Below are 24,453 nucleotides of genomic sequence, written 5' to 3' on the forward strand. Positions count from 1 at the left end.
TCTAGAGATGCTTTCCTTAAGCATTCTGCTGACCGCAGAAAACTATCAAGAGCTACAATACTTGTCCTAGTGATTAGATGCATTTTCCAGGATGAGAATCAGAACCTTAAATTGTCAATCACTGGGAACAGTTAGGAAGAGAGCCATAATCCATATGCTGTCTCACAGGGATTTTCAATATGCATACTTTGCCCCTGTAGAAAATATAACACTGTACTAAAACTAAACTGGTCTGATCCATTAAGATTGTTTTTATGTTCCACTATGAGGTAAGTGTTGGTTAAGACAAAGAGTAGGGTGGGGCAGTGGTAAGAGTAAACAGACATTTGGAAAGATATAAGTTTAACTCATTTTAACAGAAAGTTTTGAAACTCATTACATTCTCCTCTATATCTTACCAGTCATACTGTGTACTTGTATGAAATATGTAGGATATAGCTGTAGCTAGAATTTGTAAACTCCAGGAAAGAAGGAGAATTGCTTGTAAAGATATGTCAGAACTTCCCACAGGATTTTAAAGAGGCCAACCAGTTATTATTTACTTATAAACTTGCTCAACACCCAATGGTGATTCAAAACTTCCTAGGTAGAGCACTCTGTATTATTGCAACCAGGCTTGCTGGAAAGTCCATAAACAAATCAGGAAACAGAAGGTCAAGTACATACCTGGGAATAATGACAGATTTCCCTGCACTAACTGCCTTGATGCGAGTGTTTTACCACTCAGCAGGTGAAAGAAGATACTGCCTTTTTGCCTGGAAAATACACAGCTAGACTGAACGTTAGTGTTTATGGAGCCATGGGGGTTTATTGTTAAGGGAAAACAGTCAGCTGCAGTGATAAGATTTTCTTGTTATTTAGTGTGTTTAAATAACATAAGTCTATTTGCTTTTTTCTCACACAGTTGGCAAGTCACTTCTTCACAAGTGGTTATTCTAAAGCATTCTGGCCTCATTACTGCCTTGCTTTGTGAAAAACTACATTTCTTTTCTGCTGCCTGCTGTGGGACACCTTTCCTATTCCATTTTAGCACTGCCCTAATGATTCTAACTTATTTTGTTACTCTGTGTGACACTATACCTCTGAGTAAAATGCTTGAGGCAAGCATGGCATGGAAATTCAGAAAGTTATAGATTGTTTTTAGTTATTAAAAGAAATTAGAATGTCTGTTTTAACAGCATTCTTTTTACCTAACTTATTATATGAAAGTGTTGGTTGAACATGTCTAGAAAAAATAAACTGAAAACAGCTTAGAAATGTGTGCAGTATGGTCGAGTGACAGGCTTAGGAATGAAAGGATGCTTATTTTGAGAGGAAAGAATGGAAGACTGAAGATGAAAAATAGAGACAATGACTATGGTGAAGAACAAAGAGCTGATGAATAAACTGGCTCATTGAAACTCTCCAGACAAAGAAAGATGGAAGATCACCTGCAAGTACTCCAGAAACTTGCCCCTCACAAAGAGAATGTAAGGCAGCAGTCTCCAGTTAGTTTTGAACACTGGTTGTAATGGAATACGTGGATGACAATAGGGGATGAATGATAGAAATGCTATCTAGGAAACAGACAAGAGAGGGAGGTGTCCCCAGTGGCTTAATAGTTAGAGAAAGAAACCTAGGAAGGACCTACCCTTCAGACTTAATTTAGCTTTACAATAAAATAGAATTCATCCATCTAATTGTGTTTCCTGTCTGATTTACCAGGAAGAGCTGACATTGAAGAGGACAAAATAGCCATCTTGCTCAAACCATAGTTGATGCCTTAAAACAGGCATCAAACTCAATTTTACTGAGAGCCGCATCAGCATTATGGTTGCCCTCAAAGGGTCAGCAGGGGTGGTGGACAGTGTTTTCCCAGCAGACAGATCATGTGTTGAGATGGTATTCAGGTGGCTGGTCAGCCCTTCTTTCTCTGTTTCCTCTCTCTCTTGCACTGCCTGCTGGGCTTTTCTTCCACAGCCTCTGCTCCTTTGTGGATTCCTCTGCTTGTCTCCCTCACACTCTCTCCCTCAGGCTTGCCCCACAGAAGCCTCTCCTATCCTACCCTTTCTCTTCCTCAGGCTTGCCCCACCAACATTTCTCCTCTCCTCCCTATCTCCTTCTCTCCCCCCTCACTCCTCCTCCTTCCTGCCGAAACCCCTCCTTTTATATCCTTTCCTCCCACATGCACTCACTCACTGCCAGTTGGCCTTTTCATGCAGCGCTCATTAGCTGGAGCTACATGCACTGATTCTGGGATCCTGGCCAAGCCCTGGCAGCCCTGCAGCTTCAGATGACCCTTTCCCTAAAGACTGCATGCAGCTGCCCGACACCCCCGAGGCTGTTGGAGCTATGATCAGCTGGAGCCATGCATGTCAATCCTGGGGCCTCAGCAGAGCCCCAGCAACACTGCAGTTCCAGCTGACTCTCCCCCAGCCCTCAGCTCATCTCCCCTGCTACATACTCAATCACCTCCTCCTACTAGTCTGCTCGTGGGCCAGATCTAAACACATCATGAGCCACATCTGGCCTGTGGACCTTGAGTTTGACATGTCTGCCTTAAAAGGACACTATGTTTGCATGCTTCATTTTATAATCATATTTAGAAATTGTTTATTAACGATTTTTAGCTATTAGAAATCTTTGGATGAAGAAATCTGAAAATACTGGAAAACTGAGTGCATAATACAAAAGATCTAAAAAAATAAACATGTTGAAATGGTTTGGTCATACATTGAGCAAAAATTCAAAAAACAAATTTAAGAAAGAAGAATGAGTGGGTTAAGAGGAAGAAGAAGACCAAGAAAATAATGGATGGATGAAATTGATGAGTTCCTCAAAATATGAGTTGACAATCTTTTGCTAAAAGCAAAAAGGCAATATATGAAGTGATAAATAGATGTGACGGAAGAATGGATGATTTTTAGGTTACTTTACTTTATCTATCTTCAGTTGGTTACTATTTTAAATGAGCAGATTTCTCACAATAGACCTAAAGATATGGAGAAGGACATTGAACAGAGTTAGTGTAAACTAGAATTATTTTTCTATTTCCAAGTTGCCTAAAATCTCTAACGCTTCTTCTGAACTTTGCAAAATGTTACTTTCTAGGAAAGGGAATAATGTTGACAGGTATGTATTGTGTGTGATGGGTACATATATTAGTATTTCCTCTTTCTGACTTAATACTAGAAACGTCAGATTTAGTTTTGAAATGATGCCTTGGAACATATAACAACATAAACATAGCAACACATCTCATTTTTAAAATAGTCTGGAATTGTACAGCAACTTAAGGATACCACTCCTTCATATCTTCTGAAACAACAATTCAGCCTCCTGCATAGTTAAAGTTAGTAAATGGCTCCCCAATTGATAACAGCTGCTTTGCGTAATGCATTATTTTCCTTCTGGCTACAAAGTAAGCACCAGGATTTATTCTGATGTTTCTACAAAGCTGGAGGGTGATAAATTGTGCTCCTTTTAGCACATGTGTATATGCATAGAAACACCACATTTTCATTTTTTCAAAATGCTGAGATAGTTGTAAGTCTGCTCAATTTGCACAATTCAGACAGCCAGTTTCTTGGGATCTCTTTTTTTTAATTTAATTTATTTTCATTGAAGAAATAACTACATTTTCTCTACCTTACAGCAAATTTTAGAAAGTCATACTAAGGCATTGGGCCTATATGTGTATTAAGATATTGTTGAATGATGAGTGTATAGAGAGGGACAGGAATATATCCACATATCCTGCTTCTTCTCTCACAATAAAATAGTCTTCTTGCAGACATTACATTGAAAACATATAGAGGTTCTAAGACTTATCCCAATCTGGATTTTATTTGTTCTTCAGATGGTTTTGAGACTCAGAATTTAAATGAAAGCAGAAACCTGAAATATACTTTATTCTTACTAGGATTTACTTCTGCTATTGTCTGCATAAGTATGATGATTTTAAATTATTTTAGAATTAAATAAGAATGTTCTGCTATTCATGTGCACTTTTAGACTTTCATGACAGCAAATAAATGCAAAATTGATAAATCAGTTTTTAGAAGCTATCAGACAATAGGTATGATATAATATCACTTCTTTATGATCAATGTCTCCCAAGGAGACAGAAGCTCTCTAAAGAAATTGTCCTCTTCAGGGCTCTAATTAGAGATAATCCTTTTGATGTGTTAATTTCAGAAAAGAAAACTATTAAAAAGAGAAGGACTCAATTTATTTTTCCAGCTTGTCCCTGGATGTGCTTTTGATGGGAGTTTTCAAATGGGCTTTTCCTTATTTCTTCTTTGCAGATGAAAATCAGAACATTTTTATTTAATTCCAAAACAATTTAAACCTACCTATTTCTTGCTTTTTTTGAAGCATAATACAGGTAGTCCTTGACTTGCGACCAAGATTGAGTCCAAAATTTCAATGCTAACTGTCCTGAGCCTGCAAAAGGAGGCTTGGGACGTTTCAATGGTCCCAGGCTTTGCAGAAGCTGCCTGGGACCAGACTGAGTGGTGCCGGCTTTGTGCGCATGTGCGAGGCGGGAAAAGCGCCTGTTCATTGCCGCCATTGTGTCTGGGGATCTGGGCGTATAAAAGGACGCCTGCGTGCCTTTGCTCGTTGTTGGAGTTTTGGCTGGAAATGAAATAAAGAATTGTTCCTTGTAAGATGTGTCTTCATCATTCGCCATTACTGAGAGGACTTAACACTGGTGACAAGGGTGGGATGCTTTACAAGCTAAACAGGAGGAAGCTGTAAAGACTCACCCATAGAAGTCCTGAAGAGGGAAGACGGCGTTAAAGTCAGCATCCCAGCCTGCCAGTACAGCGTCGCTGGAGGGTGTTTAGCTGAAAGACCCCTTCCCTAAGAGAAGCGAGTGGTGAAGTGCAGATTTAGGATGGCAAAGATCGGCCATTTATCTGAGTTTGATGTCTCACACCCAGAGAGATGGGAATCCTATGTTGCAATGGTGGAGAATTACTTCAGGGTAAACCAGATCAGAGAAGATGGCTTGAAGGCTGCAACCCTGTTGTGTGTCTGTGGACAGGAAGCCTTTGAGATTGCAGAAAATCTGGTGGCCCCTGCTTCCCTGGAGTCAGTAACATATACTGACTTAAAGAAACTTCTGAAAGAACATTTCCAGCCTATGTTGTCTGTCATTGCTTGGAGGCACATGTTTGAACAAAGGGACCAGAGGGCAGGTGAATCTGCTAAGGACTTTATTGCGGCCTTGAGGGGAGCAGCCAGAGCGTGCAAGTTTAAAGACTTGGAAGAAAGGCTGCATGATCGTTTTGTATGCGGGTTAAGGAACAGAGACTTACAGCAGAAGATCTTCACTAAAGAAGATGTCTCTTTCCAAGATGCTCTGTGAGAGGTTACAGCAGAGGAAACAGCAGGCGGGGCGGTAAAGAATCTGCGGCCCACCAGAAGTTCTCCAGAGGCAGTCACTGTCCACCAGGAGAATGTGCGAGAAGATTTGGAAGAAGATCCTGAAGAAGAGGTGGATAAGTTTCACCAGGCAGCCGGAAGGAGACAGAAAGAACGCACAGAAAAGGCCCCAACAGCTCTTCAATGCTTTGGGTACAGAGGGCGCCACAAACGAGCTGAGTGCAGGTTCCGTTCTACCATTTGCAGAGCATGTAGCAGGCAAGGCCACATCGCATCCGTCTGTTTGGGTCGTCAGAAGGCATAACCGCATGAAGAATTGCATCCAAAAGGTACCAGGGTCCCCAGCCAAAATAGGGTGGGTTTCTGTGCAACATGCAGGAGTATTTTAAGGACAGGCACACATAACCCCTAAAGAAGAAACTGTCCCTTAAAGTAAGGTTGCAAGGAGTTCCTTTATCCATGGAGTTGGACACTGGGTCCACTCTCTCCATTATTTCCCTCAACAGATTTAGGGAAATTTGCAACAGTAGTGGCCTTCGAGTTAAACTCAGGCCATCCAATGTAATACTCATAGACTTTCAGAATTCTAAGGTGTGTGTTAAGGGGGAGGCCACCCTTAAAGTACAGTACAAGGATTTTGAAGGTCCCTTAGAAGTGTTGGTTGTTGGGGATGAACGCACGAGTCTTATAGGACTTGATTAGTTCGAGGGTCTGGGAATCCAGGTTACAGGGCTGCACAATTTGCAAACATGGAGCCTGGTGGAAGTCTGCAAGGAATTTGCAGATGTGTTTAGCTCTGAGCTTGGATCCTACAAGGGGCCTCCAGTTTCATTACGACTAGACCCAACTATAATGCCCATCAGGGTTAAGCCTAGGAGGGGTACCTTTTGCCCTCAAGGGCAAGATTGATACTGAACTGGAAAAAATTGCTCCAGCAGGGCATCTTAGAACCTGTAGATTCTAGTCCATGGGAAACCCCCGTAGTAATGCCTCTAAAGGCTAATGGGGACATACGTATATGTGCAGATTACAAGTGCACACTAAACAAGACACTGCAGCAGCACGCTTATCCAGTACCTGTAGTAAGTCACATCTTGGCTTCCCTCAAGGGGGGGCGCATTTTTGCGAAGCTTGACCTGGCACAGGCCTATCAACAGTTGCCTGTTGATGAGGCAGCTGCTGAGGCTCAGACAATTGTAACCCATAGAGGAGTTAAAGTAAAGAGATTGCAATTTAGGGTGAATGTAGCCCCTGGCATATTCCAAAGTGTCATGGAGAACACACTGCGGGGTATTCCTGGAGTCTGCCCATATTTTGATGATGTCCTCATTGCTGGGGAATCATCTCAAAACTTGGCAGAGAGATTAAGGGCTGTTTTGCTTCATTTTAGAAGAGCAGGCTTAAGCTAAAGAAGGACAAGTGTAAGATTGAAGTAAATTCTACCAACTTTTTGGATTCAGGATAGATGCTCAAGGCATTCACCCTTCTGAAGCTAAATTGAAAGCTATTCAGCAGGCCCCAAGTCCTAAGTCTAAGAGTGAGTTACAAGCCTTTTTGGGCCTATTAAACTTTTACTATGCATTTCTTCCACATAAAGTGGCAATAGCTGAGCCCTTGCACAGGCTCTTAGACAAACAAACCTGTAGGCAGTGGACCAAAGTCCATGAAAAAAGTTTCAATGAGGTTAAAGCCTTACTTACTTCTAATGCTGTGCTAGCTCACTTCAATGAGCAGCTACCTGTTTGCATTGCCTGCGATGCATCTCCATATGGGGTAGGAGCTGTACTTAGCCACCTGAAGGCTGATGGGACGTAGATCCCTGTGGCCTATTATTCCAGGGCCCTGTCTTCTGCAGAGCGTAATTACGCTCAAATTGACACGGAGGCATTGGCTATTGTGGCTGGCATTAAGAAGTTTCATGATTTCATATACGGCCGCCACTTCACGGTCTACACTGACCATAAGCCTTTGTTGGGGTTGTTTACCACTACCAAACAAACCTCACATATTTTGTCTCCTCATATGCTGCGTTGGTCGATCTTCCTGTCAGCATATGACTACATGTTAATTCACAAACCTGGAAAGGAAATAGATCATGCAGATGGCCTGAGTAGATTACCCTGTCAAACTTGGAGCCTGATCCTGCTCCAGCCATTAATATTCTGTCCATTCAAGAGCTGCCTGAGTCTCCCCTCAATGCTAGGGATGTGGCTGCAGAAACTGCCACTGATCACACACTTACATGCATGCTGACATGGGTATTGTCAGGATGGCCTGATACTGAGTTCCAAAATTTCTGGCAAAAAAGGCATGAGTTGTCCACTTTTAACAGATGCCTATTATGGGGTAGTAGGGTAGTAATCCCAGCCTCATTGAGGTCCAGAATCTTAGTCTCTCTGCACGAGGGACACCCTGGGATAGTCAGAATGAAAGCGCTTGCACGGTGGCCTGGCCTTGATAAAGCCATTGAGGCCCAGTTGCATGGGTGCCAATTGTGCCAACAGTCCCGGCCTGAAATGCCTCAGGCCTCAGTTCACAGGTGGGAGGAAACTCAAACCCCATGGTCTAGGGTACATATAGATTACGCTGGGCCCTTTCAGGGGCAATTCTTCCTGGTTGTTGTTGATAGCCATTCCAAGTGGCTAGAGGTTGTTCCTGTGTCCTCCACTACTACTTCCAAGACTATCCAGGTGTTGAGAGGAATTTTTGCAGCTCATGGCCTTCCAGATGTTCTGGTTTCAGATAACGGTCCTCAATTTACCTCTTCTGAGTTCCAGACTTTTTTTCAGGCCAATCTGATCTGCCATACAACTTCGTCTCCTTTCCACCCATCCACCAACGGAATGGCTGAGTGTATGGTGTGCACCACCAAGGATGCCCTTAAGAAACTGACTTACGATAACTGGCATCACAGGTTAGCAGACTTTCTTCTTGCACATCGCACCACACCTTGCACAGCCACAGGGAAAAGCCCTGCTGAACTTCGCTGGGGTCGCCAGCTCATCACTAAGTTAGACAGACTGCACCCTGACCGGGTGGCATCTCAGGTGTTGCAACCATGGGCACCAAGGAGTCTGCAAGTGGGTGCTCCAGTCTGGACTCGGAATTACGGGCCTGGTCATCTCTGAGTACCAGCTGTGGTCTGCAAGGTCTCTGGACCTTTGTCCTATGAGGTGACCTTGGTGGACGGCCGTGTTCTTCTGCGGCACATAGACCAGCTACATTGGCGGCTGGACTCTCACCCTTCCGCTCCTGGCTCTGCTCTGGGGGGGAGGAAGATAATAATATGCATTCTGAGGATCAGTGTCACCAGCATTCACCAGCTGCTGATGAGGCCAGGGGTACCCCATCACAAGGTTCCGCAAGTGCTCAGAACAGGAATTCATGGGACTGGGAGTCATCCCACACACCCACACTTACTCTAGCCAGGGAGTTACACCGGGGGTATCCACATTATTCATACACAACAGACAGTGCTCCAGACAGGGAGACTGACTGGGGGTATCCACACAACTCACAACCTACAAGAGAACTGGCAACACAGCAAGGGGACTGGCCAAATTCTGCAATTGCCCCCAGAAGGAAGTCCTCTGGAAATGGGGTAAACAGAGAGGCAACTCCTGACGCTGGCACTTCCGGCACGGCCTTAGGGTCCACGGGGTACTGGGGCCCTGCAGCTACCACGGAAGCTCCATCTGCTGGCCTTGGGTTCGAGGGACAGTACTCCCAAGAAAGGTCCATTGTGGATCTGGTGAATACCAACCCTCCAAGGGATGCTGGATTGGGCTTAGAGGGTCCAGCCAGCCAGCAGGTGGGCAGGTCAACCGGGTACTTGGGGCAGCAAAGTCCTGGCCTGCCGAGCCTAGTAGGTGAGCAGGTAGGCCAGGCATCAGCACCAGGGTCACCTGGGGAATTTGGGCAGCAACACTTGGGTCCACTGAGCTGGGTAGGTGATCAGGGGGGGCAAATAGACTCTGCCAGTCTGAGGAGGACTCAAAGGGCCAAGTGCCCACCCAAATATCTTAAAGATTTTGTGAAGTTGCTGTCCAGTCAAAGGGGTAACACTCCTAAGATTCCTGCATAAAAAATGTTATTTTGTTTTATTTTTTGATTTTGGGTACAGTTATTCACCAAAACAATGTAGATGGGAAGTTGCCTGAAAGCAAACTCAGATATTCCAAATTAAATGCATTTGATTAATGGAACTTATAACATTCTTATCATGGAGTGATGTGTAAGGGCATTATCCATCTGGGGGGAGGAGTGTTGTGTCCTGAGCCTGCAAAAGCAGTCTTGGAATGTTGCAATGGTCCCAGGCTTTGCAGAAGCTGCCTGGGACCAGACTGAGTGGTGCCAGCTTTGCGCGCATGCGTGAGGCGGGAAAAGTGCCTGTTCGTTGCCGCCATTGTGTCTGGGGATCTGGGCGTATAAAAGGAGGCCTGTGTGCCTTTGCTCGTTGTTGGAATTTTGGCTGGAAATGAAATAAAGAATTGTTCCTTGTAAGATGTGTCTTCATCATTCGCCATTACTGAGAGGACTTAACACTAACCAAGACAGTTTTGCCCCATGTTATGACCTTTCTTGCCATAGCTGTTAAGTGAATCACTGCAGTTACTAAGTTAGTAACATGGTTGTTAAGCAAATCTGGCTTCCCAATTAACTTTACTTGTCAGAAGGTCACAAAATATGAACATATGATCTCAGGACACAGCAATCATTACTGATATGAACCACTTGCCAAGCATCAAAATTTTGATCATGTGACCATGGGAATAATCAACAATCATAACTATGAAAAGCAATCATAAATCACTTTTCATTGCCAATGAAGCTTCAAATGATCACTAAATGAATGGTTCTAAATCAAGGACTATCTGTAGCCAAGTACAGATTATACAACTTTCAAATATAGAGTCTTCAGACATATCAGTACTAACTTTCTCTATTCTCTATGGACAATTGAGAAATTTGTTTAAATGTGAAATACTACTTAGGAAAAAAAATCCGAATATTCTTCTATTCCACTTTTTATAGAAACTGTGGAAAAATTTTCTTTCCACCTTTCTAAGCGTTATAGACTTCTCCAGAAAGCTAAGTCATCACAAAGTATATGCAAATCTAATATTTTGACCGTGATTAATTGGGCCTTCCTTGAGAACCCTGAACTGATTAGTTCCATCATTCATTTGTTTGTTTTTCTAGTATTCAAATTCAAAAGCCTTAATACTCTTTCTATTCGGCTTCTTCCATGAGTTCAATTCTCACTTCCATAGAGCATCATAGGAAAAACATCTGAATATATTTTCCAAGGCCTTAATTGTTATTACATTGCTGCTGATCAATTCTGAAAGGTAAAAGCTATCTGCTTAATTAATAAATTAAACCCTAATTGTCAGTTCAAAGGATGGGTGCTCTACCTACTGTCATTAGTTTGGTCTTCTTTATATTTAATTTAAACTTTTTTTTCACTGAAATCATCCGTAAATCTGCAGATTATTTGTATTTTCAACTTTCAGAATAGTTCCATCCATGTAGCTTAGGTCACTGATATTTCTTATCTTAATTTTAAAACCATTCATCTTCCAATCCGGCTTTCCTTAGTATACATTCAGCCTCTAGGGTGAATAAATAAGGGAAGAATATGTAGCCCAATCTTATTTCTTTGTTAATCTGGAACTAATTTGATTTGCTATTTTCTGATTCTACTACCGCTACCTGACCTGTAAATAGAGTTCACATGAGGACAATGAGCTATTCTGGTATTTCTACATTGCTATATTGTAGATACTTCATAATATGCCAATATGAACCTGCAGAGATGTAGAACATATTTGAGGCATTATATCAGGGGAAAATTCTAGATAACATGGGGAACGTTGATGCTTGCTACCTTTCCGTCTAAGCCAGGGATGTCAAACTGCTGTCCCATGGATAGATGCGTCATGCTGCAATTGCGCCCACCCCATTGCCGGCAATGAAAAAAAAGTCGTGATAGGTCACGTCACATCACATGATGTTGCAAGTTTGACATCCCTGATCAAAGCTGTTCATAGTTCTGAGTGTTCATACTAACTTTGATTCACTATTATCAAATAGTGATACTAACACAAATTGATTGGCCTTCATAGCACTTTCTCAGACACCTATACTGCTCTATAACCAAACCAGAGAATGTCTTCTTCAATTTCTTTTTCTCAATAAAAAGTAGGCCAAGCCCCTTTTATAATTATGAATTTACAGATTGGGTGGAAGAGTGTGAGAGTAATTTCTAAACAGAGAACAGGCAAGAAAATAAACTATAACAGTTTGTTCTTGCTGGTATGTATGTTACCAGTAGAAGTCTGGCCAAATGCCTCTTCCAATCTGTTACTGCTACTATTTATATTCAGGAGCCTGTTGATGCAGAATCTGCCTGCTAGAAAGCCTTCTTGATACTATTCAGTGTAAAATGGAGCAAATATAACCACAAAACACAATATATAAACCCAATCAACAGGACTGGGCAGATTTTCAAAAAGTATTTTATTTTAAAAAACTCACTGAAACAGGGATATGGGGGAAAAAGGCTTTGCTTCTCACTACAGAAGCAAAGCATGGTGTTGCTTGGCTTGATAAGAGCAACTTCTACATTAATAGCAGCTGCTATTAATGAAGTAAGTGCTTGACCCCATCCTGACATTTTGTCAAAGCAGAATGACATATGAGATGTCATTGTAGGAGGAGAGCTATGTTAGCTGTGGTAGCCAAAAATCAGAAGGAATATGGAAGAATCTTTTCAGACGAGCAAATCTAATTAAAGGGCATAAGTTTTTCAGAACAAGATTTGTTTTTAAAAAGTACTACCAGAATCTTTACTTTATAAAATGTGAGCTATTTTATTGAAAAAGGAAGTAGGTGATCCACAGATTTCTACTAATTCATATTATTTTTGGAAGACCACATGAAAATGGAATTGTTAAACAATATATAGAGTTTTGCTTTTATTGATTTACAGTGCTAACTCAACCCTACATATCTGAGAATAGGTCCTGGTTAATTCAGTTATTTTTTTAGAAGACATAGGAAGAGTTTCATTAGTCTTTTAGTGTCTATTAGCACAAAAACAGGTACAATGAAAAAGAAGATAGAGAAAATAAGCCTTTGCCCATTAATAGAACTTCCTCTTCTTTTTCCACTGCACATTTCGTACTGCAAAGTATGGCTAGGGTTTTTTTTTAAAGAAAGAAAAATATCCTAGCATAAGGAAATTCTTCTGCAAAACAGAAACTCCAATAGGCCTCTTTTTTCTATATATATATATTTTTTGCAAATTGACACATATTATATTTCCCTCTTATTTTTAACTCTGCTTGTTTTAGTGAGCAAAAGGATAACTTGTACAGGAAATGAAAAAGGATATAAGTGTAGGAATAACTTTGGTAGCTGTCGAGCATCCAGGTTAAAAAAGCTGGAACTTCATGTTTATATTTGTAAACCCATACTTTTGGTGTGGTTTCCCCTTTTGTTGCTTCAACATTGTTTCAATATGTACAGCAGGGGTCCCAACCCCTGGTCTGTGGATCAATACCGGACCATGGCATGCCAGCAACTGGTCTGCACAAACAAGCAAAGCCCCATCCACGGGATTCAGGCAGCACACAAAACCATGCCCGCTCTGGTCCGCAGAAAAATCTCTCTCCATGTAACCGGTGCCTGATGCTCAAAAGTTGGGGACCTCTGATGTACAGGATACACAATCAAAATAAAGTCCCAATATTTACAATGGGTGTTTATTCTATTGTTTTGTTTTCCTTTCATCTATTTCTGTATATGAAAACAGACAGGTAAAGTCAGACAAAACTGCAGCATCTTTCAGGGATGAACTGGACAGCAGTTTTTTTTGGTTTATTTCTTTACAGTGGTGAGTAATAATTGCAGCATTTGTGGATGTAAGGAAACATGAGTGATTGGGTCTCTGCTCCCATGTATTGTGCTTCCAAATCTGCTTTTTGAGGTAAATTTATCAAGGTACCTCATAAGACCAGCTTTGCATTACAGTTCCATTTACCTAGTTATTTAAAAAAGTATCAACAGTGCTCATATGTTCTTAGCCATATTATTGGTTTATTTTTTCAAAAGTTATAAGTTCTGAAATCACAGGTAATAGGTGATGCCTTATTCAAATGGTTGTGCTAACTGGATAAAGACCTTATAAACTGCTGAACCCCACCCCAAAAAAAACTATAATCTATTACAGATCTCCAAGAGGAAAACACAGAATGAAATAAAATATTTTAGTCTGACTTGAAGATTTAATTAGTTGGCCAAGAAAATGTTGGACCCCATTCAAAAATGAATCATTTTGTCAAATATTGTCTGACATCAGAATTAGATCTTTTTATACAGTGTGTTCTTGTGCTTGAGGGCTAGTAAGTTAAGGGGTATTTTTATTAAAGGGTAAATTTTCTACAAGTATCTCTATCCTTCCAGTTGCTAAATATCCCTCAGCTGCCTAATGATATAGTTGTCCTTCCTGATTATGTTTCCAAGAAAAGACTATTAAAAGAAACCTTGCTGAGTTAAAAAAATAACTTGACTTTTTATATTCTATTTTTATCAAAGATTAAGATAAGATAAATTAGAACCTAGAAAATGCATTCATGCATATGTGCTTAAATAATACATTTGCACCTGTTTTTCGGCTTGATTATTTTCTTAACAAAAAACTTAAGTTGAAAAATGTAAACCTACACCAAAAGGCAGCATTTGCTTTATTTTTGCTTTTTTTGCACTCTTTCAAATATGAGTAAATGCCTACAATTAAGGCTACAGAATTTCATTTGTTTTGCAATGCAAACAGAAATTTGTATCAATCATTTGTATTTTGGAGTGATGGAAAGTTAGTCCCAGGACCGTGTCAAACATTATGTATGTTTTATTAAAATATGTATCTAGCTTTGGTTGGGACTGACTTTGTCTTTTTTTTTTTTTTACAATTGGACTATATTCATCTTTTCTCACAGCTCATGAAAACAACCTTTTAAACAAAAGCAATGTTCCTTTATTAGGGGGTTGGACTAATGACCTCCAAGGTCCCTTCCAACATTATTATTATTATTATTATTATTATTATTATTATTATTATTATTATTATTATTATTATTATTAGGCTTTGATCTATGACTTCAACTTCAAGTTGTCTTGAAAGAGAACTCTTTTTTTCTGTCCTTATTTCAACTTGCATTTCTTTCTCCATGTTGTCAAATTAAATTTCATCAATAATTCAAACAATAATTATACTGTGTTAGCTGCTTTCTAATATCAATACTATATATCTTGATGATGGCTTTCAATCACATTAATTTTACTTTAAGTATGGGATATAATTATGAGTAATAATTCTTAATAGTATTATTTCCAAATGGAACTGGATTTGTTGTCTTGGAAACTAAGTTAATTTATACTGAAAATCTAAGCAATACTACTTGGAAGTAAGCCCCTGACTTTAAAGAAGGAGCTCTTCCTATTTATTTTTCTTTGGATATGAGGGTGGAGTACAATGATGTTTTCTCTTTCTCTTCTCTTTTCTTTTGCTTAATTCATTTTAGGACCCAAGACTGTCCTGTCTACAGAGCATCTTTTTCACTACAACATTGAAACTCATTCAGGTATTTTTTTTTCCCCACTTCCATACTTACTGTAAAGAAATAGGCTAGCATTTGAGATTCCCAGTTTGTTGGTAGCGACACAGGTATAGTTGCCATAATGTTCTTCAGTGACATTGGTCACTGTCAGGAAGGACTGGCTCCCTATGCTCTTGATCTCCAGACCATTGGCACTATTTATCCTGAGAATCAAGAAAAGTCAATGGTAAATACAGTAACACTTTGCATTCTTTGTATATGGTAAGTATGATAACTTCAAATTTCAACGCAGACTGCAGACAGATATGGAATGAGAAGAGTATGTTGATACAGACAGGGGATTATATGAGGATTAATTCATAAAAAATGTGGTAAGATTTGCCTTTTATATTGCTTTACCCCTCTTGTCTTTCAACTCTTCCCCCATAATTCACTATTTTTCTAGCTGACATAATAACTATGTTAATCTTTTTCAGCAAACACAACAAAGAATCTTGTGGCATTTTAAAAATTAACCTTTTTATTGTATCAGAACTTAGACACAATTCAAATAGACCTTTCTCATCTAATTCTTGCAAAAGTATACTGCAAACCTTTATTTAGAAGCCTAGCACTCCCTTTTAAATATGTGTGGGGCTTGTATTCAAAGCACAACTGATGTTATACAGATACCATACCTATGTTTGTTGCTAACTTGTGGTCAAACGGCTAGTGGGTGGAATGTTGAAAGAAAAAAAGAAGATGAGTGATGGAACTTTTGGAAAGTGAGCATCGAGTATAAAGAGAACATTTTTTAAGCTAGACATCAGAGACAACAGAAAGAAGATAAATAGTATAATTACCTAGTGTCATCTCTGTACCATTCAAAATCAGGTGTGGGCACAGCAGAGGCTGCACACTTAAGTGAAACTGGCCGCCCTGTAGCAGATACATTGCTCTTGGATTCCGTGATAGTTGGCGGGTCTGCAGGAGAGAAAGACTGACTCATATCACTGCTATCAATGTGTGCCTACCTGGAGCCACAATGCAAGGAGTGCAGCCATTCAAATTTGAATATCTTCGGGCTTAGTTATGATTTACATTGTAATGTAATAAAATCTATTAATATGGGCAAGAAATAGTGAAATCAATAAGAGGAAAGCAGCAATTATGGAATGTATGTCATTCTCATCCTGAGAATGCCAGCAAATCTAGACAGGAGACAATCTACCAAATGGGTCAAAAAAAAATCATGGTGGGTGGGACCAATTTGCTCTAAAACTCTAATTTCATGTCCACTCCTCAGGCATACAATAAAAGAATCCTCATTCTTCCATAAGCATTCCTGTAAAGGGTTATATATGAACATTTGTGTTAAACCAGAACCTGGAAAATGGGTCAAATATCCCTGAGCCATGGGTGACCTTAGGTCAGTTATTATCTCTCATCATAACTTATGCTTAAAGATTTTCTGGGAAATATAAGAAAAAAGTTTTATGTTTGATATGAATAAGAATATTGTTCACTGTTATCATTGAAACAACCGTTTTCTGTTCCACTGGAGCTAACATAGGAAATAATTCACATAATGAGCAAATATTTTATACAGATCTGAAAGCTAAACTGCCCTGCCTAAGTTCCCCTGAACCCTGCTAAGGAGCCAATTCTCTTATTTCAGCTGCATTCTATATATTAGCCATATTCCCAATACTTAAAAAAAGATATTCTGGAAGGCTAACAATCAGTTGCTTCAACTTTATGCTTGATCAGACGCTATAGAAACTGATATATCTATAGCATTCAAGGACAACACATTCAAAAGCTGACAAAATCATCAGGTTCCTTTCCCTGAAAGATCACTGTAATAGCTCAGTCTAAAAATAACCAATATTTAGTGTGTAGGAAGAACATGAAATAAAATATATGTTTCATTATATCCAGGTCCAGCATCTTACATGTCAGTCTTGGTTTGGAAATGAGGCACTAAATGGAACCCATACTAGAAGCCTATACACACACATTTTGTGAATGAAATCTATAGAATCTTGCATTGCATTTCATTAAAAAAATATTGTAGTAAAGTAGTAATAGTAAAGAATGCTAAGATGAAAAAGATGAGTGCATGGGATAAAAAGCAAATCCCATTGTCTTATAAGAAATGCTGCTTTTATAACAGTAGCATATAGATTTGGGGTGTTAGTCATTTTATGCAATAAAGGAATCAGTCTTTTATCATATTATCCCAGCATTGCCCTTTGTGAATGCCACTTCTAAAGCCACCTACATTTGGATCCTTTTAACTAGAAATGTATGAACGGATCCTGTAATCATCTTCTGGTAAAATGTCTATGCTTATTCACTAAGCTATGGCCTTTCTTACCGCAAACTTGAAGGACCAACTTCTCTAATGGCTTCTACATAATTAGATCTCTAATTTTGCCTCTTGCTACTATATGTTTTAAAAGAAAAAAGCAACAAGAATTAACAATACAAAGAAAAAGATATCAAACCAAAATGAAAGAATAAAAGATTATGCACAATAGATGAAGCAAACTATGCCTTCTGTGATTGCACATATTTAAACCCAGTGCAAATTGTCAATTTAAGTCTTCGTCCGCATACATACTATGATCCCATTCCGACTTTCAGGCATAGTTCCCACATTAATTTTATATTTAATTTCTGAAATGACACTTTCAACATTTCTGAAATTATACCATGGTCTGTATTGGTGAATATTAGGATGGATCTGGGTAGAATTGGCCAGAGTAATTTTAGGCAGTGGAAAAATTTTTCAATTAAATCAAAGGTGACTACTTGGGAAAAACTAATTTCCAACATTTTTTCACAGGTTATTAGGATCCACAACTTCATCATCCTCATAGAAAATCATTAAGTGCTACATTTTCAATTTGAAGTGTTATGTTAGCATTGCACATTTTTATTTCTAGCTACTGTTAAATAAAATGTGCAATGACAGCTCAAATAAACAAAGACCTTTAGTGTGAGCTTAAATTTGTGTATTTGAGTCTATTTTTAATGCAGATTTCTCCTTTTCCAGTGTTGCATAAGCTTCAGTTAAATAATAAAGACAACATTTACAACTGGGAGATTTTTAGCCTCATTATTTCCTAAAACCTGAAAATAAGCAACCATGCTTTAATCCCGTGGTGGCGAACCTATGGCACGTGTGCCACAGGTGGCACGCAGAGCAGAGCCTCTCTGTGGGCACATGTGCTGTCGCCCCAGTCCTAGGCCTTCAGCTGGGTTTTATAAAACCTTTTTTGCCGTGTGCAAAAAAAAAAAAAAAAGGTTCAATCAATCAATCAATTTCAACTTTTCGCGGGGAAAAAAAGATCTCACAAAGTTGGAATTGATTGATTGAACTTTTTAGTCCAACCAGTCTGTCATTACCACCGCAGCCATGCCCACCCAATGGGCCATGCCCACCCAATGGGCCACACCCACTGAATGGGCCACGCCCACCCAGCACCAACGATACATAAGTGGGTTTTGGTTTGCAGTTTGGGCACTTGGTCTCTAAAAGGTTCACCATCACTGCTCTAGTCTATAGAATTTATCAAAATCACACTGATAGGCAGTTGAAAAAGGTTTATAAAACCTTGCTCTTACTTTGAAAGCAAAAGTGTGAGTACTCACGAATTAGATAACATTGCTGAAGACTTGCTGACTTTTATCTTTCCACTTTCAATATCTCCTGAAATTGAGTAATTCTTGGATTTCAGAGGAACCTAGCCTAATCTGACTGCTCTTGCTTATGTTACTACTCGCATTGCCAATGCTCCCAATCTTCCTGTATTAAATGAATTATTTTGTAGTTGTACTTCCTTGAATGCAATAAATATTTTCATAATTGTGGTGTTTATTACAGTAGCAATAATGCTTGAACTGAAGTTTCTTTTTACACACACCCACACACACACACAAACAGGATCTACCTTTATTTACAATTCACAAAGACCATGGACAGATATTCATCCATCTTATTTGTTTTCATCTATCAAGTGAGAAAATAATGAATTGCACTATTCTTCCTTCTTTATGATAATATTATGGAACCCTGTTATTGTGATCTTAAAACAAGATCCTTGCTGCTTTCATCTCTCCTACAATAGAAGGCTAACTATGTTTCCATATAAGATGGACTCTTAAAAAACAATTTTGTTGCCCAATTGAAGGTATTTAATACTGTAAGGGGGAAAAAAAATCCAACCTCCAAATATCACAAACAGTAATTAGGAGCACAGAAGAAAATTGAATACGCATGCACATACATGTGTGAGCTCTCAGAAGACAGCAATTTCAGCATTTCATATTACATTATTGAGATACTTTCTGTACCTTGTCTTTCTTCTAAAATAAATAGAAGTCATATGTTTGTTAAAAAAGATCAACTAACATAATAAACAATCCAAGTGGAGTTGTTGGAGAAAGGCTACAAAATTTTATATTGCAATTTCATTCAGGTTTATATACAATAGATGTTTCAGCCTTCAGTTGGTTTTTTTTTTTGTGGGAATATAAATAATTTCTATTTGAAATCCAGTGCAAATGAAATCAAGATAGAAAGGTAAACTTTTTCTTTTTATGACTGCTATAATTAAGAGTTTGTTATGTGGTTTAGAATACCAATAATAATGAATTAACCTTGAGTCTATACTGTTTCTTTCCTTTATTTTGTCTCATCATTTATTTATTAAAACATTTTAAATAATAACAAAAAAGAAAAGAGAAAAAAAGTACGGGGTTAAAAGGATACAATAACAGTAAATAAGCAGAGAATTTACTGTAATAAAAATTAAATTGCAATATGGCATTAATGTATAAACTGATTGTATTGAACTGAGAACATTATATCATTGAAAAGAAAAATAAAAATCTTTAAAAAACTCTGAAAAAATATTAATATCACCACTATTTATTTTTATTCGAAGAAGAAATTAACATGCATAAACAAAAGAAGGAAAAAAGAAAACCACCTGCTATCAAAGTACAGGGTGTCCTTGTACCTGACTGATAGTTACAATCAACATGTTTATGAGCATTTAATATTGTTTACATTCCTTGCACTTTTGTGAGTTTTAATTTTTTAATAAATATGTTTAAAATGATAGCACTGGTAAAAGATTACCAAGATTTCTCAGGCAGAAAATATTTATTACATACATAATAACATATATAAATCCTAATGAATCAAAATAATGTTCAAAGTGACAATCTGACTGAAACGTAGATAAGACCAACGTTACTTTGCATCATAATATCTACAGTATACTTTCCTTCTTCACATATTTTTCTTTCTCATGGGACAAACTCAAGTGATAGTGATCACCTAAAGCCCCTCTCTCTCTTGGAGATTAAGAGAAAAAAACCAGTTTGGTTTTTTAAGAGCGGAGGATAGAAGGAAGGACAGAGCAGCACTTTTCATTTCCCCAATAGCAGTTAACAGTTTGAATCAAACAGGAAGCAACTAAATCCAAGACTGAAGAAGAGCTTTTCTTCAGAAAACTTCTGTTTCTGTAGATACAGCTAAAATGTCTATCCAGGATTTTTATTTCATTTTTTAGTATTGTGTTAAGTTCTGTGTTCTTTATTTTTCTGTCCTAGTTAGGGAATTGGGCATAATTTTAGTCTTTCTTCATCCTTCAGGCTGTTTTCAAAAGTTGCAAGTTTTCCTTTAGAATCTCTTGTGATGTATAATAATATAGTGAAATCTGTTCAGTATTTTGTCAGAGATTCTGGAAGAAAGACTGCTATTTGTAACAGAGCAGCCCTTCTTGGGATTTGTCTGAAATTTGTTTTTTCCACATCCGCTATTTTCATTTTGATATTTAATGGTAAAAGGGGGCTTTACGTGTTTATCTTCTTTTAATTAAGTTTTTGCTTATTTCCTCTGTGATTGGTTTGTTCTCTCAAAGGAATGGAGAGAGACGGATGAATCCTCTGTTTACCATATTTATATTCTATACCGTCAGCATATGGTATTATATAGTTTATATATTTGTATTTTGATCTTTTAATTACTCAAAATGAACCTTATCTCTCTTACAGGATTGAAGGATGTCAGTTAAAGGTGCTGTCTACAGATAACTGATGGCAGCAAAAACTACAAGCTACCACTCCAAAGCAGGAGATAGGACCAGAAGATGGAGAGGCTTCTGGGAAAGGAGCTTTGGGATCACCAGAGGGCCACAGCAATGTGCTACAATCTAGTTTGATGCACTTCAAAGGTGCATCAATTTTCATAATCTTCAGTAATCCCATAATCAGTAAGCATTTTACATGTTAATTGCTGGCTATGGTATTTGACGTTCCCTACATCAGGAAGGCACCAAGTTGGAGCAATTTGGAATAAACAGCATCATGATTCCTAGTCGGATTTGATTTTATCTTATTATATTTAGTTCCTACAACTGTACTGGCCTTGTTTGGTTTTCCAAAAATTATGAATTCTGCTAAGCCTAGTAGGACTATATTGATCGGAGCCAGAGTATCTGAAAGGATTCAGACTAAAGGCCTTATATCTTTTGTCATCCCAGAATATTGGATACAAGATAATGGCATAAATGCAAATGTCAGTTGAATGTTATGAAAAGCTTTCTAAGAGAAACAATTTGACAATGGCATTAATTACTTAAGATGACAGTGAGATGGCCTTTTGAAAACAGATGGCTGTTTTCAAGCACAGGCTGGTGATAGATTTTTGCTTGGAATGCTTTAATTTGTACTTCTGCACTAAGTGGAGGATTGACTTTTGAAATCTCTTGATTGTATGACTTCAGCAGAAATTACACATGATGAAGTTAAGGATCAAATGTAGTTACTGAGCTACTCATACCACACTTTTCTAATATACAATGTATAAAATTAAGAGATCTAACCCTAACTGAATCTAAGAAGCAGCTTGTATGAAAATAACTTCCACAGATGCTAGTCTGCCTAATTATCTATGATCACCACCTGCTGCCTCTTCCCCATTCAGCAGGGCCCCTGATCCTGGAGATTTTTTACAAGGTGATTTTGGCTGCTGAAGAAAGCACTGAATGGAAAGGTCATCTTCTAGCAGCCCTATCCCCTGATGCAGACAGATCTATGGATGTAACATAAAGTGCTTAACAATTTACAGCTGCTGTAGCCTTATAAAAAGAATAATATATTCTAATCAAACAGATGCTTGCATATATATGCACATTATAGTTGACTATGACTCAGCTGTGCCACTTTTACATTTAGACTCTTAGTTTAAAAAGAGCCTTAGGTTGTTGTATTGCCCTATAGCTCATCCAAGAACTGTAATTAATAAGTTTCTTTCCTGCTTTAATCTCCATACTTAGTATTTGGCCATTCTGCATCACCGTTATACCTCTGTGTTTTCACAAAAGTATTAAGTGTCTTCACTTCTTCTATAATTGAATGCAATTAACTTCAAGTTCAGAAACAAAACAAAGAACCTTCTGTATCATGTATAGTTGAAGTGTGAATTCCCATCTCAGTCCACATGCCAGTTCCTAAGTTTTTCTTTCTCTCCACCGAAGTCAAGGAAGCATAGTGTAAATTGTAGCATTGCAACAATCCTTTAGACGAGGGGTGTCAAATTGCAGTCCATGGGCCGGATGGTCATGCCGAAACCGCGCCCACCCCACTGCTGGCTATGGAACAAAAGTTGCAATATGTTGCGACATGACACGTGACATTGCAAGTTAGACACCCTTGCTTTAGGAAATGGGCTTGTCTCTTTCCTTACAGTAACAATTCATTTTTTGTTCTTATTGTGAAAACAAACATGAGGAGACGGGACAAAGATGGGATGAGGTATATTTGTTAGATATTGATATATGTAAGATATTTCTTGGTTTTCTGTAGGTATGCCGATTAGATGATAAGAAACACTGGGCAACAGTATTCAGAAATTAAAAGGACGGGGGGGGGGGAATTATTCTGAGCTAAATTAAATGTAAATGATGTCTGGGTAAAGGTATCCTTAGCTGGTGGTCTTACTTTTACTAGAAATGATCTTGCTAAACTAGTGATTTTGCTACATTAATTCCCTTTTAATTTGATCTTATTTTAAAGATACAAATCTATTTTGAAAAAAGGAAATAGTTGGCAAAAAAGCTGGAATAATATATTAGGCTCTAAGCAATTTCACAGGTTAGCCAGGAATTTAAACTAAGTGGATAATTAAGTTTCACGTTTTCTGTTCTTTCATCATAATATGGGATCTTCCTCTAATGTGGCATAAATATGACCAGTGGCAGGATTCAGCCGGTTTGCACCACTTCGGCAGAACCGATAGCTAATTTTTTGTTGCTCAGGCCTAGAATGGACTTCCAGAAGCGGCATGCATGCAGAGAATTGGATATACATTTGAATTCACATATATGAATTCCATCACTGAACATGACCTACTATCCCCTTTTTTCTCCCATGTCCTCAGAATGTAACTGAGGCAGGTTAGTCATACTTATCTTGTTCCATGTTCAACATAAGGCTTCCTTTTTCTTCCAAAATATACATTCAGGATACTTCACCAATGAAGCATTTGCTGACTTGATCAGAAATTGGAATATGTCTAGCTTCTCTTAGTTTAAACTTAAGTTTAAACCACTACAGACTTGTCCATTTGTTCTTATGACTGGGAATGGCCCTCCGTGGCAGATTTGGCCTGGGGTGGGTTTCTGCAGAAGAATTATCCTATTGATTTCCTGACCAGAGCTCTTTATAGGACTTGTCACATCTTGCACAGACTTCTTATTAACACAAGTTTAGCATCATTTGAAAAAGCTCTATACCTGTATTTAATGATAGTCTAGTCAACAGATTACAGGTGAAGAAAAGGGGTACAGAATGAAGCAGGATCAACTCTACTTAGGTTCCTATTTCTTTTTTTTTTTTTTTTATTGAAATTTTTCAAAAGTTTTACAAATAAAACTATTTCATGCAACAATTTTCTGAGCAACAGTATTTGTCAACTGAACACGTAGATCTAAGACTCTTTCAAATAGCATAGAACTGTGTTTAAAAACATCCTGACAGGTTACATCACTGAGCACCAATGCCAGCAACCTATTATACAGGCAGTTTAACCGATGGTTAAATTTGCATTCTAAAAAACCTTCCTACATTTGCCTAATCCTGTCCCAGTGCTTGATAGATAAAAGTTGGGGGGAAAAATCCACCAATAATTCTGTGTAATACGTGGTGAGAAGGGAAACAAAACCAAAACAATCTACCAATCCTACTAATCTCCTTTCTTAACATCACTTGTAATTGGTATGTATGGATAGCATTCTTCTTTAGCTTTGCTGTTGTTTCAGAATAGAGACTGGCAGTGGGTGGAATAATTTTTGCCCCCACATTTTTTTTTTTTTGCTGGCTTGAGTTCTTATGTTCAACATTTTAACATAACCTTCTGAAAAAGCCCCTTTTTGTATTGCCTGGGCAAATCAAATTTATACTG

General features: G+C 38.4%; 1 protein-coding gene across 2 annotated transcripts in view; it reads right to left on the reverse strand.

Moving 5' to 3' along the window:
* LOC120300776 (limbic system associated membrane protein) overlaps positions 1-24,453 on the reverse strand; it is a 580,799-nt gene that overhangs the window by 38,108 nt on the left and 518,238 nt on the right. For both annotated transcript variants that reach the window (XM_039327222.1, XM_039327223.1), the window contains exons 5-6: positions 15,836-15,956; positions 15,048-15,196 (exon numbers count right to left, since the gene is read on the reverse strand). In XM_039327222.1, coding sequence (XP_039183156.1) covers positions 15,048-15,196; positions 15,836-15,956 — 270 coding nt within the window. The remainder of the gene's footprint in view (positions 1-15,047; positions 15,197-15,835; positions 15,957-24,453) is intronic.

Source organism: Crotalus tigris, unplaced genomic scaffold (genome assembly GCF_016545835.1).
Source record: "Crotalus tigris isolate CLP2741 ecotype Arizona unplaced genomic scaffold, ASM1654583v1 scf7180000024359.8030256, whole genome shotgun sequence".
Taxonomy (NCBI): Eukaryota; Metazoa; Chordata; class Lepidosauria; order Squamata; family Viperidae; genus Crotalus; species Crotalus tigris.